We start from the raw sequence: 14,033 nt of genomic DNA, 5'->3' as shown, positions 1-14,033 counted from the left end.
CACTCCCTCTCCACGTGAACCTGTCCCCAGGGGCAGGTGCTCCATTCCCTGTGTTCTGCCTGGCTCTCATTCTGACGTAAAATTAAAACACTGAGTATTCAAGTGGCCTTTTCTAAGTAATAAACAATATCAGAAGCAAGAAAGCAAAGGAAGGAAAGCACCATTGTCAATGAACTGATCAACTGTACTTTTAAAAGTCACCACTAATATATGCAAGCTGCTTAATATTCTAAAATAAAAGGAAAATAAATGTGAAAAAATCTGATATTCACTCTTTGGAAGGAAAGTGATTTTTCTTTTGGAAAATGCTCATGTTCTGAAGCAGGGAGCAGGAGGCACCACTACTGGGAAGTATCTGATATTTTTCTCATTATTCGACAGGAGTATAGGATATTTTGCAGGAAGACCACAGATTATTTATTAAAAGTAAATACTCAGCATAATTTATCACTGTCGACACTGACCTCAGTCAACTAGTCGAGGAAGGATTTGTCGAGTTTTCCCATGATAAATCTATTCCTCCCGCCCTCCTTTTCATAGTGTACTCTCTAGAAGGAAGTCTTTATGTACAGCCTTCAGGGGTGGGGAATTACACTGCCTGCGTGGGAGTGAAGTATCTACATGAAGTATTTGGAATTCTTCTACATGGGAGATTTGCCTTTCTCTCCATTTATTTATTCAGTCAATCATTTACTTACATCGGTGTGGACCAATGAATATTTATTTTATACTTTGGGTTATAATTCAATACTACTTAATTTGTTTGGTTGCTCAAATTATTCTAGCTCAGGTCCTTGGGAGTTCTTTCAGTTGTCTCCCATGTCCCTTTAACACATCCCCTATCGCTGTCTTTTTAAAAACACTTTCTTAATTTCCATCACTATAAGATGCTCCAGGCTCATCATGTGTATTTCCTGCCCCAGTCCTAGTATCAGCCTTTTCTCCAAGGAGGCCTGTTCGTTTTACTGGAGATTAGAGATCAAGATCTGGGCACTAGGTATGCTTGCTGCTACTGGGGTATCATTGCTTTTAGGCTCTCTCAGCTAACAAAGCAAGGAAATATATGTGTAATTCTAACCCATGCATATTCATAGACCTAAAAATATTTCTAGATGTAACCAGCTCTATACTAAGCTAAAGACAAGTTCACACTGATGTGTTCAGCTCTCATCCAATACCACACGGATCGTTCTAGCCTCCTCCTCTTGCTCATCTTCAACCTCTTACTCCAATAGTAAGAGACTTGGCTCCCACCAACCGCCATCCCTTTACTTAATTGTTCAGTTCCAGTATACACATATAGTGGTTTCTGAATTGTTAACCTGTGGGGAAACACTTTATCAACTAGAGTATAGTGCTTATGTACAGTTCCTTTTCCCTTTGTTTTTACAGACTCCACTCGTTGCCAAAGTTACTCAGCATTCTTTGCTCCATCTTGCCCAGGAAGGTTATTCCACATATTTACAATAGAGTTTATTTTATCACAGTCTCCTTTCCATCCTGGGATCCCACGCTATCCTGATTGATTTTTTAGAATCTGCATTACTCACATTTAATCTTTGTGCTGTAAAGCTGTTTTGACAAATGTATAGTGTCACGTATCTTCCATTACAATATCACATGAAATAGTTCCACAGCTCCGAAAAGTTCCTTGGATTTTACCTATTCGACCCTCCCTAACCTTGAATTTATGGCAATCATAAGTCTGTTTATAATCTTTACAGTTTTACCTCTACTAGAATGTGATGTAAATGGAATCATACAGTATGTAGCCTTCTCTGGCTTCTTTCACTTAGCAATATGCCTTTAAGATTCATCCATGTCTTCTCACAGCCTGATAGCTAATTTTTCTTTTCTTTTTGTTTTGCTGAATAGTAGTCCAATTGAAAGGATGTATCACCGCTTATTCATCCATTCACCTACTGAAGGACATTTTTGTTGCTTCCGATTTGGGGTGACTATTAATAAAGTTGCTATGAACATTGTGTGCAGGTTTTGGTGTGGATGTATGTTTTCAAGTTAGTTGGATAAATATGTAGGAGTGCAATTGGTAAGTTGCATAGTAAGAAACTGCCAGCTTTCCAAAGTGCCTTTTTACCAGCAATGAATGAGAGTCTGTTGTTCTGCATCCTTGTTAACATTCTGCTATTGTCAGTTTTTAAAAAATTTTTAGCCATACCAATAGGTGTGGAGTGGTATCTCATTGTTTTAATTTGTATTTCCTTAATGACAAATGATGCTGAGCATATTTTCATGTTTATTTGACACCCATACGTCTGTTGTAATGTCTGTTCCGATCTTCTGTCCCTTTTTTAATTGAGTTGCTTGCTTTCTTATTGTTGACTATTATGAGTTTTTTGTATATTCTAAGTTCAAGTCCTGTATCAAATATGTGTCTGTGGCCGGTCTTCTCATCCTCTTAACCATGCAGAGCAGTCAACTATTAAGTCCAACTTATGATTTTTTCTTTCATGGATGTTTTTGGTGTTGTATCTAAAAAGTCATAACTGAATCCAAGGCCGTATAATTCTCTGATGTTTTCATCTAGAAGTTTTATAGTTTGCATTTTACAGGTAGTTTTTTGATCTGTTTTGAGTTAATTTTTGTAAAAGGTAAACTGGTGTTCTTTTTTCTCATAAGGTTTTCTTGAAAAGACTGCTTCGGAGAGGCATATTTGCTGGACTTTTAGCATAAAAAAGAGTAACAGTCAACAGCACCTTATAGCTTTCAAGTTAATATTTAGGGACATCAATAATAGAGATGTAATGTCTGGATGCTAGGGAGAAACTTCTTCCTTAGGAATCTGCCATGGCCAGACCACATCTATAGTTTAGTATGCTATGCTGGGGTCGGGGAGGTGGACAATTTGATTTAACAGTGACCTTGGTAAGCTGGAAATCATCTAGAGAGTGACTGCTGTCCGTGAAAGAGTCTGGGTACAATAGCTATAGCTGCTTTCACGATACATCTATTTCTCTGTCTTTTTCATCCCAAGGCACTGATCGGCTTGTAGGCAAGAAATGTATATTTTCATCATGTATACCCAGGGCCTAGCATTTCATACATGTTAAATAAATATCTAATTAGTGAGTTTGGGAAGAAGTTGAGGATGTTTAATATAGAAAATAAGAATTCCTTAGACATTATATCCCTCTAAATAGCCACCATATTTCTTGGGAAGGAGAGGCATGATACTTATCACCAAATATTTGAAGGACTATCATGCAGAAGAGAGATTATAACCAAGGCAGAATTCATAGAGCTACAGAATTTCAACTCATTATACACAAGAAGAGGCTGCCTTACGGTGATCCTGCAATCATCAAAAAAATTTTAAAAACCGGAATGAATCTTTGTGACAAATATCAGGAGAGGGAGTTTCTGTGTTGGGAAGAAGCGTGAACAAATCACTTTCTGTATCTTTCAACTTTGAAGTCCTATGGGGTCTAATAGATCTAGTATAGAGTCAAATAAAGAATTTCATAAGCTTTGAGAACTGGAATAATTATGGTGTCGCATTCCATTTGTAATTTAAAATAAAACCAAAACTATGTTATAAAATATGTGTTAGGAATTCCAATGAAGTTCATGTGTTCCTATGATTACTTTTTTTTAAGACAGTAAATATAAACTCCTCCCCTTAATTCTCCCTTTCTCTCTCTTGTAGGCTGCTGCTTTGCAGGACCCTATATATGTGATTATTTCTGCTTATTTGCCCAGTACTGATTTTCCGATTCTCAGTACATGACAAGGAGTATGCTAAGACTTCAGAATAATCTATAAAATAAAAAAAGCCCAGAACAAAGAAGTCTTATGCAAAGGCTGGAAAGTCAATGGCCTTTTCATTTAAACTATCCATTTATAATAACTAAACCAGCAATAAATTTGGGGGTTATCTAGTTCATAGTATAAAATGTAGCTATACATTTAAAAAAAACTTTTGGACATTGACAACTGATATACAAAGTTTGCCAGCACTCAAACCCTAACATCCATAACAATAGTCCAGAGATGTGATGCTGCTCAATCAGTCTTAACAAAGATGAGATGACTTTCATTCCATCCAGTAATACCTTTAAGGTTTTTTCGCATTGCGTTCTACTTCTTTGAACACTGATACATACACCAAGATACATGATTAAACAGAACATCTGAGGCCTTGATCACACTTGTGATAACAGGATTTAAGGCAAAAACTAATGTCATTATGATTATCATCTTAAAAACACTCCGCTAACTTGTTGAATTTATTTATCATGTGGATTTTTTCATTGTAGCTAAGTATGTTTCATAATTTCCTCCCATGGTATCTTAATTTTTGAGCAAATTTACAGGTTACAAATTATTTCCCAAGAATTCTGTGAAAAACCAAATGTTAAAATAAGTGAACATTGATTTATAACACCTTTGTATTTAGAAAATTAGTTCTTTGATTTAACTTGTTCATCTTTATTGTTACCTTAACTCTTATAAGACAGCTGTTATAGCTTTCATAGAAAGGCATGGGAGAGTGAACATTTTTCTATAAATAATGTGAGGCATTTCCTGCCTCATCCTAGCATGCTATAACTACACTCTGCAACAGAGCTGACATGTTCTCTTGCTGAACTGACCACCGTAAGGTTACAACGAAAAAAGTGCCCTGAAATAATCTTGCCAAGCTTTGTTATGAGGGTTAGCCCTTATGAAAAATAAACTGCTCCCTGAGGGAATGGCACTGGTTTAAAAATTTGAAATAAACCTGTGGTGAACTATAACTATTTTTTTTTAAAAAAAGCATTATATATAGTTTTAAAAAGCAAATAAAAATACTTACTGGCACATCAACATATTTTGCGGCCGCTTTCACCTTAAGTAGAAAAGAGATAATTATGAGAATTATTTTCTTAACTGTTAGATAAGTACTGTGACAACAGTCAAACGACAGCAAAAGAGAACTCATTCAAATACTTACAGTGAATGACAGAATGGATGAGAAAAAAGTGCCTTCATCATATCTTGACAGCTTAGACAACACACCTTCCAACACTGAAACAAACTATAAATAGTTTATGGTGAGTATTTAGAAAAGTACAGTGCATGCAAACTAGTAACAGGGCAAACAATTTCTGGGCCAATTTCTGCCATGGCACAGAAATCCACAATGTACACACTGACAGCTGAGGTGCTGACTTGTAATGTTTACTCTCGTATTCTGAAGATGAACTCTAAGGTCCTTTCCCATTGCTGGAAATAACACATTTTTTAAAGACAAAAGAATAAAGTATAATAGGAGTCTGGTTACTACACGTGAGATAACCATTAGTAAATAACTTCAAATTCCTGAGACTATTGTTTTAAAACAACTTTCAACTTCAATATAGATGTTTAGAAGTCCTCATCACAATAAAAAAAATTGTACCTATGCATGGTAATAGATGTTAACTGGACTTATTGTGATTTCACACTACATACAAATATCAAATAACTGCATTGTACATCTAAAACTAATATAATGTCATATGTCAATTATACCTCAATAAAAACCATATAGATGTTTAGAAGAAATGATGGTCAAGCTTAAACAAATTTCTTCTATCATATATCGCTTAGCCATTCTCTAACTTTTTCTATCTGCAGAAGAGATTGACTAAAAAAGAACAGATAAGGAAAGAGACATGTAACGTTTGGGGCTCTTGTAACGTTGAAATGAAATCTGACATTAGCTAACAAGTGTTTACCAGGCAGTTTTAACTGGGACATGTAAGGATCACCCCTGCTCTCAGAAGCTTACGAAGAAGTTTGGGGAACTAAAAAGGACATACATACTACAAGGCACAATAGAAAGAGCACTAGATTGAAAATATATATCCTGATTCTGTCACAGAGTACTGTGGGCTCAGGCCAACCACTGCCCCCATCAGTTTTTCCATCAGTTAAATTGTGTGTGTGTGTGTGTGTGTGTGTGTGTGTGTGTGTGTGTTGGGGAAAAGGGGTATGAATTAAAATTAGTCTCAAAATGTTTTACACTTCTAAATTTTATATTTCTATGAAATGTAAGTTAAGACACATATACTGTCACGTTACTAAAAATGTGGAGTTTATTTCATTGACTGGAAACAAAAATCTGGCATGAAGATAAATAAGATATTAGTAAGAATCTGCCCTACATCTTCCCTTTTTACAACTAAAATAATACGCACTATTGTGACAGATTATACACTCCCAAAGGGAAAATACTGACAAGGTTTTTTAAATACGAAAAGGGAAATTAATGAAGGCTGGTTTTTGTTCACATCGCAGCTTCTTCATCAAAGTGATAATAGTTCTAGGGACACAGCTTATTGGTCTCTGATGACCAGAAAACGCGCTGAGAGGGCACAAGAGATAATCTTTTCTCTATGGCTGGTCAATTACTGCAAAATAGTTTATGCAAAAGAAACAGGAACTTCCCTATAGGTTTCTCCATCACATCATTTGCGACATGATGTAAGAATACAGAAACAAAATCATGCGAACTGCTGACTGAAGTTTTATTTTCCAAGAATGAGAATTATGTATGTCTGGTTAGTTATCCTAAGGGATACAAACAGCAAAAAACACAAAATTACAAATTGCTCACAACTAAAAGTCAATTTAGCACTTTCTTCCTGCCCATTAGGATTTCTTACCAATCACGGAAGGCTAACCCAACTTGATGTGGTTTGCAAAGTCCCACAAGACTAATTCTCCAGGGCTATGTCAGAGCAGGGGAAGGGAATTCCAAGCTTAATGGCCCTCTGTGGAAAATGCCTTGTCTCTTGTAGCTCAAATCTTAAGAGCCAGTGTGTGCCAGGTGATCTCATTCGCCAAGAGGAGAGCGACAATTGCTATGGTTACCAGACAGCCTGAACCACCAAAGGCCCTAGCACAGCACCTGGCTCTTGGTGCCTCTAAGTGAGTGTATGTTTACACTTGTGAGTGATGCTGAGGGAGAAGGCCAGGTAGAGGCAAGAAATAGGTGGGTGGATTTAGAAGGTCTGAGTTCAAGTTGCAGCTCTGCCACTCTCTGGCTATGAGATGACAGTCTGGACATTTTGCTTCTCTAAATTCAATGTATTTAGTAGTAAAACAGAAAAAAATGACAGGTGTCCTGCCCATTACAAGGGTGGTGTGAAGATCAGTGGAGATCGTTTATATGAAAAAACTGTGAAAATGGCAAAATACTAAAGAAATATAAAGAATTAATACTATTGATAATGATCAGCTAAATTACTATTCATTTTATCCAAGTCTAAAATCCTAAATATGCGAAGGCACCAGTGAATGGGGGCAGCCTTAGGATTGTTTAGGAGTAACAATGAGTTTGATAAATAGTAAATAGGTCTAATTAATTCAAATAAATGACAGGTATGGAAGTAGAACAGAGTTAAGGCTGGAAGTCAGATACCCGCATTGGAAAACCATCTGTTTCAAGGTCACTCGGTTGACGGTAGAAGAGGGAGGCTTTGAACACAGGTGGCCTGGCTCCGAAGCCCATGTTCTTTACCATCATGCTGTGGAGTTGTCAGCATTAATGAAATGACATAAGTAAGGTGCCCAGCATATAATAAGTGCTCATAAATGTCATCGTGTTGTATTTACTATTACCGAGCAATGCATACGGGAAATACAAAAAAAATGAGTCTTAGATGCTCTACTCCAGGAACATACGAACTAGCGGGAGAGACAGACATGTATACAATTGGTCATGACATAGGCAGGAAGTGTTAAGGGCCCGTGTAGATGGGCAAACAGTGTAACTAAAACTAGAGAAGGGAAAGAATGACTTCAATTGGAGGATACTGGGTTAGGTCCATTTACAAGGTGGCACAAGAACTGAGCCACAGGATAGCAGAAATAGAGTGGATACAGCGACACTTGGGGAAGCTGTATGAATTTGGGCAGAAATTTTCCTACTGTGACATCTGGCAGCCTGTCCGACTTGTCTTCTCTTCAGAATTTCAGTTATATCCAAGTAAATCCTACGCACGGCCCTGCGGTCAGCTGCATTAATGTCACAGCATTCTTTGTGTCCATTTTAACAGTAGTGGAGAGCTCTCCTTGGGTTCCTCCCCAACCCCAAATGGTCCCTGGGGAGGTACGATACAGCTGGGATGCCAACTGCTTACACGGCAGTGAACAGCGAATGCACCTCTGGGATCGATCTGGTGAGCCATACAGTTCCCACAGGTTTTCTTTGCAAGATTTTTGATGAGGTACATGTGGTGGAAGAGCTACCTTAAAAACCAAACTCTATTAACATCAAGATTCACTAATAATGAAATATTTTTCTATCTGGCTTTTAATTGCACAACACAGCAAGATTCCAAAGAAATCCAGGTAAATGCTGGGTTTAGTTGCTGTGTCTTTAACTGCTTCCTGTGAACTTTCTGCGTACAGCTCAGGGAGTATATAAATACTTATGGGTTTGCCTTGTGCACTCTGTTCTCCTGAGGGTGTCGGGTTGGAATGAAACACTGTAATCTCTTTGTTTCCCTGCTTTTTATTGTGGATGCATTTACTGGGTTTGTTTGAATAATATTTAACACCTAAAGTCTGTCTGGGTAATTACCAACTTTGCCTCAGGATGCATCCAAGGAAATTAAAGATGAACATACCTTGAGACGACTGGTAAAATAATACATGAAGTAAGTCACAAGGCACGCTGGTTTAAATTTTCTGTTGAATTTTAACAGGATGTAAGATTCATTTTTCTACATGTATGGAAAGTAGAAAAAAAAATCTAGAAATGATAGGGAAGATTCCAGCTATAGCTTGGTGGGTCCAAAACACACACAATTCTTGCCTTTTAGCCATGACAGTTCATGAAATAAACAAGGGATATCGACATCATTTATACTGCAAGTTATAAAATCTTCCATACGAAAGAGATTCATCCATAAATAAGGCTGATCATAAAAAACTGTTTTTTTTTTTGGTGGGGGCTGGTTAGTGGGACTGGAGATATCTATTAGCAGATGTTTTATATTTGGTAAGATTAGGACTAACCAGTATTGTTAAAAATCTACATGGATCCAGAATACCATAGACTGGAAAAAAAACAAACAAACAGGTTTCCTTCTCTGAATGGGAATGTTAATGTTACGACATAAGGCAATTGTGTGTACCTCATCCTCTTTTCTTCAGCTGTGAATCCACTTCTTTGAACCTTTGTTCCAACTGACTCCTACAAGGTCTTTCCAGATTATCCATATCTGTATTAAGGATGTACAACACCTGACAGCATGGATTTATTCATGACATACCTTGTTCTGCAAAGTATTTAAGATAACTTCCAAAACAGCACACCTAGCCCTGAGCTGGTGAATTCTCCACACTTCTCTCATTGTTCCTTTTTCTCTTGCCCCATAAAGAGAGTGACCTATCTTCTTTTGTATTTCCTCTTTCTTAATGACTCCTAATAGTGTGTTATTTCTTTTAAACACAACTTGAACAGTTGCCTTCTGAATATCTGGCCTTGATCCAAAAATTAAATTTAATCAAATTAATCTCACCAGGTTGAGTGGGAAAGATATTTTAATTACATCATCTAGGCAGTCAGATTGGATTTGTCCTCCATCCATCTTATTCTTAAAGAGAATTCAGGGGAAAATATTCTAGGTTATCAAAAAAAAAAATGTGTGCGTATATATATTTATACCTACATAACTATATATCTATATCTGTATGTTCTTAGTGAGAAAGTACATGCTCTTTCCTAAATCCCTTTTTTGTAATAATTGAGGAGTTAGGAAGTTGAATATATTGCTATGATCTTTTAACCCATACTCAAAATTTACTGAGCCCTGATTACCGGAGTACACTATGCGAGGATCACTTTCTCATTCTTTGCTGTTTTGACCTCTTCCCCTGACCAATTCTTTCTCACAGTCCTCTCAGTTTCTCTTCAGCATCCTCATGTTACACATAACGAATTCCACTCTCATCTACGCGACTTACAGCTGCCCCATCTGCCCAAGCTGGTCCCACAGCACATATGCCTGTGTGCAACAGCTCGCACAGGCTGAGCAGTACAACCGGATGTGACGAGGACCTGAGAAGACTGGAAGGTAAAGCTCCCACTCTTTTCTTCTCTGGTTTTGCTGAGTTCTGTGTGGTATCATGGACAGATTATAGGCTTAGGGCCCACGGGGGTCAAGTCCTGGCTCTGTGGCCATCAACTGCAGGATCTTGGACCTTTGTTTCCTCATCTACGAACGAGGGGACTGACTCCGGGGTGGACTCTGGTGATCGGGCCTGCTTCGGGAGATGAGGCCACACAGGTGGAGATCTAGGCTTCCTTCCCCTCCTCAGTCAGAACAGCTTCACTTCGATCAGTGTTATATTTTAGGGTGCTGCCTAAGACATATTTGAAAATGTTAAATATATCTTATAAACATAAAAGTATGTAAAAATATATCTTATAAACATTTGTAAAATGTTGACAAAGCTCCTGCTGGATGATCTCCGGATTCCACTCTAGCACTGGGTGTGCTATGGGACTCGAGAGCCTGGGGAGAAGAGGTGTGGCTCCCCGGGGGCCGCCACACAGAAATGTGTACAAAGACCTTTATTTTAGATGGAGAAAAAGCTGTACACATATGTTTTCCCATCTAATACTCCTACTTATTTGATGAAGAAACTGAGCCGTGCGAGGAGACCTGGCTGGTAACACGAAGAACTAGGAACAAAGTCCAGCTCTTCTACTATCCCATACTTTGTCCGATTTAATTAATTTCAATACAAGGTGGCAAAAAACTTGGCATTTCTTCTTTCTTTGGCAAGATTTAATGTTCCTGCCATCATTTTTGTTTTTTCTTGATGAAAATTATCTAAGTCTTTTTCTGGCTAGAGACATCTTTGTTTTTTCTCTTTTTCTTTAAGGTGGCTTTTCGTTTCTTTTATTTAATTTACTTCTTCCACAGGGGTTCCAGTTATGGATTATGCATGAAAACAGCAGCCACTGATACAGAATCATAGCACATATGCCTGAGATTAGCAGCCACTGTCATAGAATCATTTCTAATGGTTGAAATCTTATAATCACATTGATATTTTGATCCCATGTAGCTCTTTTAGGCTCTAGACCCAAATATCTGGGTATCTCCTTGGCATCTATCTCCTCCTTCAGACATCTCATAGGCAGCTCATCCCAACATGTCCAACACTGACACCATGGTCTTTCCCCCCAAAGCTGTTCCTCTCCAGGGTACCCTGCATCCATCCTGTGCTTCAAGCCATAAACTTAGGAGTAATCCCTAAAGCTTTCCTTTCTCTCCTCATTACTAGCCCCTTGTCTTAGTCTGTTTGGGCTGCTATAACACAACACCTTAGACTCAGTGGCTTATGAACAACATTATTTCTCATAGTCTAGAGTCTAGGAAGTCAACAATCAAGGTGCTGGCAGATTGGATGTCTGGTGAGGACCCACTTCCTGGTTCATAGATGACAACTTTTGGCTGTTTTCACATGGCAGCAGGGGCTAGGGGGCTGTGTGTGTGTGTGTGTGTGTGTGTGTGTGTGTGTGTGTGTTTATAAGGGCACTAATCCCATTCATGAGGGCTCCAACTTCATGACCTAACCACCTCCCAAAGTCCCACTCCCTAACATCATTACATTGGGGATTATTATGAATTAGAGGGGAGGGGACATTCAGTCTATAGCACCCCCTGTCCATTGCATGTCTTAAATGTCTTTGGATTAGTCCACCAGAGACCGTTGTAACAGACCCCTTACTACTTTCAATCTAATCAGTCTGTTGAAGGCAATAAGATGAATGTTCTTATAATACAGGTGTGATTAATTCTCTACCCTTACTAATGCCTCACCAACCCTTCAATGACTTCCCATGTGCTTAGGACGAAGAAGATATAAACTCCTCAGGTCTGATGCTGGGCTTTTAACTATAATTGTGCACTTTCTCTCAGGAACAGAATTGAGAATCCTTGTCATATAGTTAAAGCCAGAAGTGTGAAAATCACAAAAATTTGTGGAATGAGTTTAAAAGAAAACTAAAGATGGAAACCCAAGGAATACCACCATTTGGCTGCTATGTGGAAAGAGAAGAAAGAGATGGAAAGTCAAGATCTATTGTAGGCATGAAAACCTGTGTGTAGTTGGGACACATAACTGTTGAGTGGTACATATGATTAAAAGCCCTGGCTCATTCTCAAATTATTTGTGAAGACACGTGGGATAAGAAGAAGATATGGAGGTGGAATTGAAGAGAAGAGGTAAAAAGAAGAAAGTGTTGCTGCTTATTTATCCAAATGTAGCAAATGTATTTATCAATATGCATGCAACAATTAAAATATGGGAAGAAATATTTGGGATACAATAAAAGGAATTCACTATTTTATTCATCTACTTTATACTGGTTTAATGAAAATGCTATAAAAATGTCTAGGATATGCTCTTGGAATTTGACAGGGTAAAAAGATAGTTAACATAGAAGTTACATATTTTTACTTTTTTTTTTTTTTTTGCTTTTTACTGAGATCCTGGAGATCTGTAATCAGCAGGTGCACTGGATTAGGAATCTGAAGTTTGAATCCTGACTGTCTCACTTATTAGGTGTGTGACTCTGGTCAGTTTACTAAACTACTTTAAGGATTACATTCCAATCTGTAAAATGAGGTGTGAGACTGCCTATTTTATAGGTTTTATGTGGTTTGAATGAAATAAATATGTACAGTGGCTAATTCACAGTAGGTACTTTATAACTATGTCATTAAAAACATCATTTCTTTTTTGGTGAAAACAAATGTGACCATGCTATGTTAGTGATGGTTTTGTTTTAAAATGGACTGAAGTTTAAAAGTAGTTTACATGACAGCCTGGATGAGGATTCATCATAGTAATGTTTCTCAAAGTCTGGCTCATGAACCCCTACATCAAAATCACCTCGGTGACTGATTAGATATGCATATTTCTGCTCCTCTTCCCAAACTTCTGATTCAGAATTGTTGGCGAGCATGGCATGGCAATCTGCATCTTCACAAGCTCTTAGTTAATTTTTTGGCATACTAACATTTAAGAATTGTATTGCAGAATTGTATTTACCTTTGCCTAATGAAATAATGAAATAAATAAATGGTTTTTATTTCATTAGGCAAAGGTAAATTGTCATCTCCCGTAGAAGTTTAAGATGGTTTAAAATATCAAATTAATTTATTTTATACTGTCAACGAAAGAATTAAAAATTATTCGTAAGTGCTATTTGACTGCAGGAAAAAGAATCCACAGAGAAAAATCTATAACCTAGACCTGATTTCCAAATATAATAGCTAGTACATTAGGCTATTTCAATTAAAATTAAGTAAAATTAATAAAATTAAAATTGCAGTTCCTCAGTTGTATTAGCCACACTTCGAGTGCTCCATAGCCACGTGTGGCTAGTAATAAACATGTTTGTTGCTACACACAGTTCTGTTGGATAGAGCTGATCTCTACAACACTGTTTTCCTACTTAGCTCAACTATACTATTTTCAGCTAAATAGATGCATTTGATATTGAAAAATTTAAGATTCTTACTTTGCCAGAAATGAATGCAGAGATGATGTATAGCCTTGCCTGTTTCCTCTGCAACCCTTCCTCCACCCCCAAACTATTTATAGCCTTATTTCCTTGCTGCCTATTTAACCCTTTATCACTGCATGCTCGCATGCAATTCAGTGGCTCCCATCATGCACTCTTCTCACAAAAGAACTTCCACGGGAGAACCATGCTGCTGGGGAGTTTCCATTTGGATAAAACCTCCCTGGATGGCTCATTGACAGTGAAGGGGCAATGTTTACCTTATTTCACTCTAGTGGGCTGTGTACTACTGCAAGCTGCTGTGCTGGGCTCACGGGAGGGTGGAAGTCTCACTAGTCTTCCCCTAGGAGCTTCATTATTGGGTGGTTCACCTCTCCCCAACCTGCTGGATGGTTTTCCTGTTCACCAATTCCCTTTCCACTTGGTGGGGAGTGTGTATAGTATGTGACATGCAGTGGTAGAAGTTGGGGGAACAGGGACAAATGTTCAGGTGGTG

At 37.9% G+C, this 14,033-nt stretch overlaps 1 protein-coding gene across 1 annotated transcript in view; it reads right to left on the bottom strand.

Annotated features, from left to right (window-relative positions):
- CADPS2 (calcium dependent secretion activator 2) overlaps positions 1 to 14,033 on the bottom strand; it is a 472,387-nt gene that overhangs the window by 27,459 nt on the left and 430,895 nt on the right. The window contains exons 25-26 of the mRNA XM_015588309.1: positions 4,955 to 5,038; positions 4,817 to 4,849 (exon numbers count right to left, since the gene is read on the bottom strand). Of these exons, the coding sequence (XP_015443795.1) occupies positions 4,817 to 4,849; positions 4,955 to 5,038 (117 nt within the window). The remainder of the gene's footprint in view (positions 1 to 4,816; positions 4,850 to 4,954; positions 5,039 to 14,033) is intronic.

Source organism: Pteropus alecto, unplaced genomic scaffold (genome assembly GCF_000325575.1).
Source record: "Pteropus alecto unplaced genomic scaffold, ASM32557v1 scaffold22, whole genome shotgun sequence".
NCBI classification, from domain to species: domain Eukaryota; kingdom Metazoa; phylum Chordata; class Mammalia; order Chiroptera; family Pteropodidae; genus Pteropus; species Pteropus alecto.
This window is presented reverse-complemented; position numbering and strand designations above follow the sequence as displayed.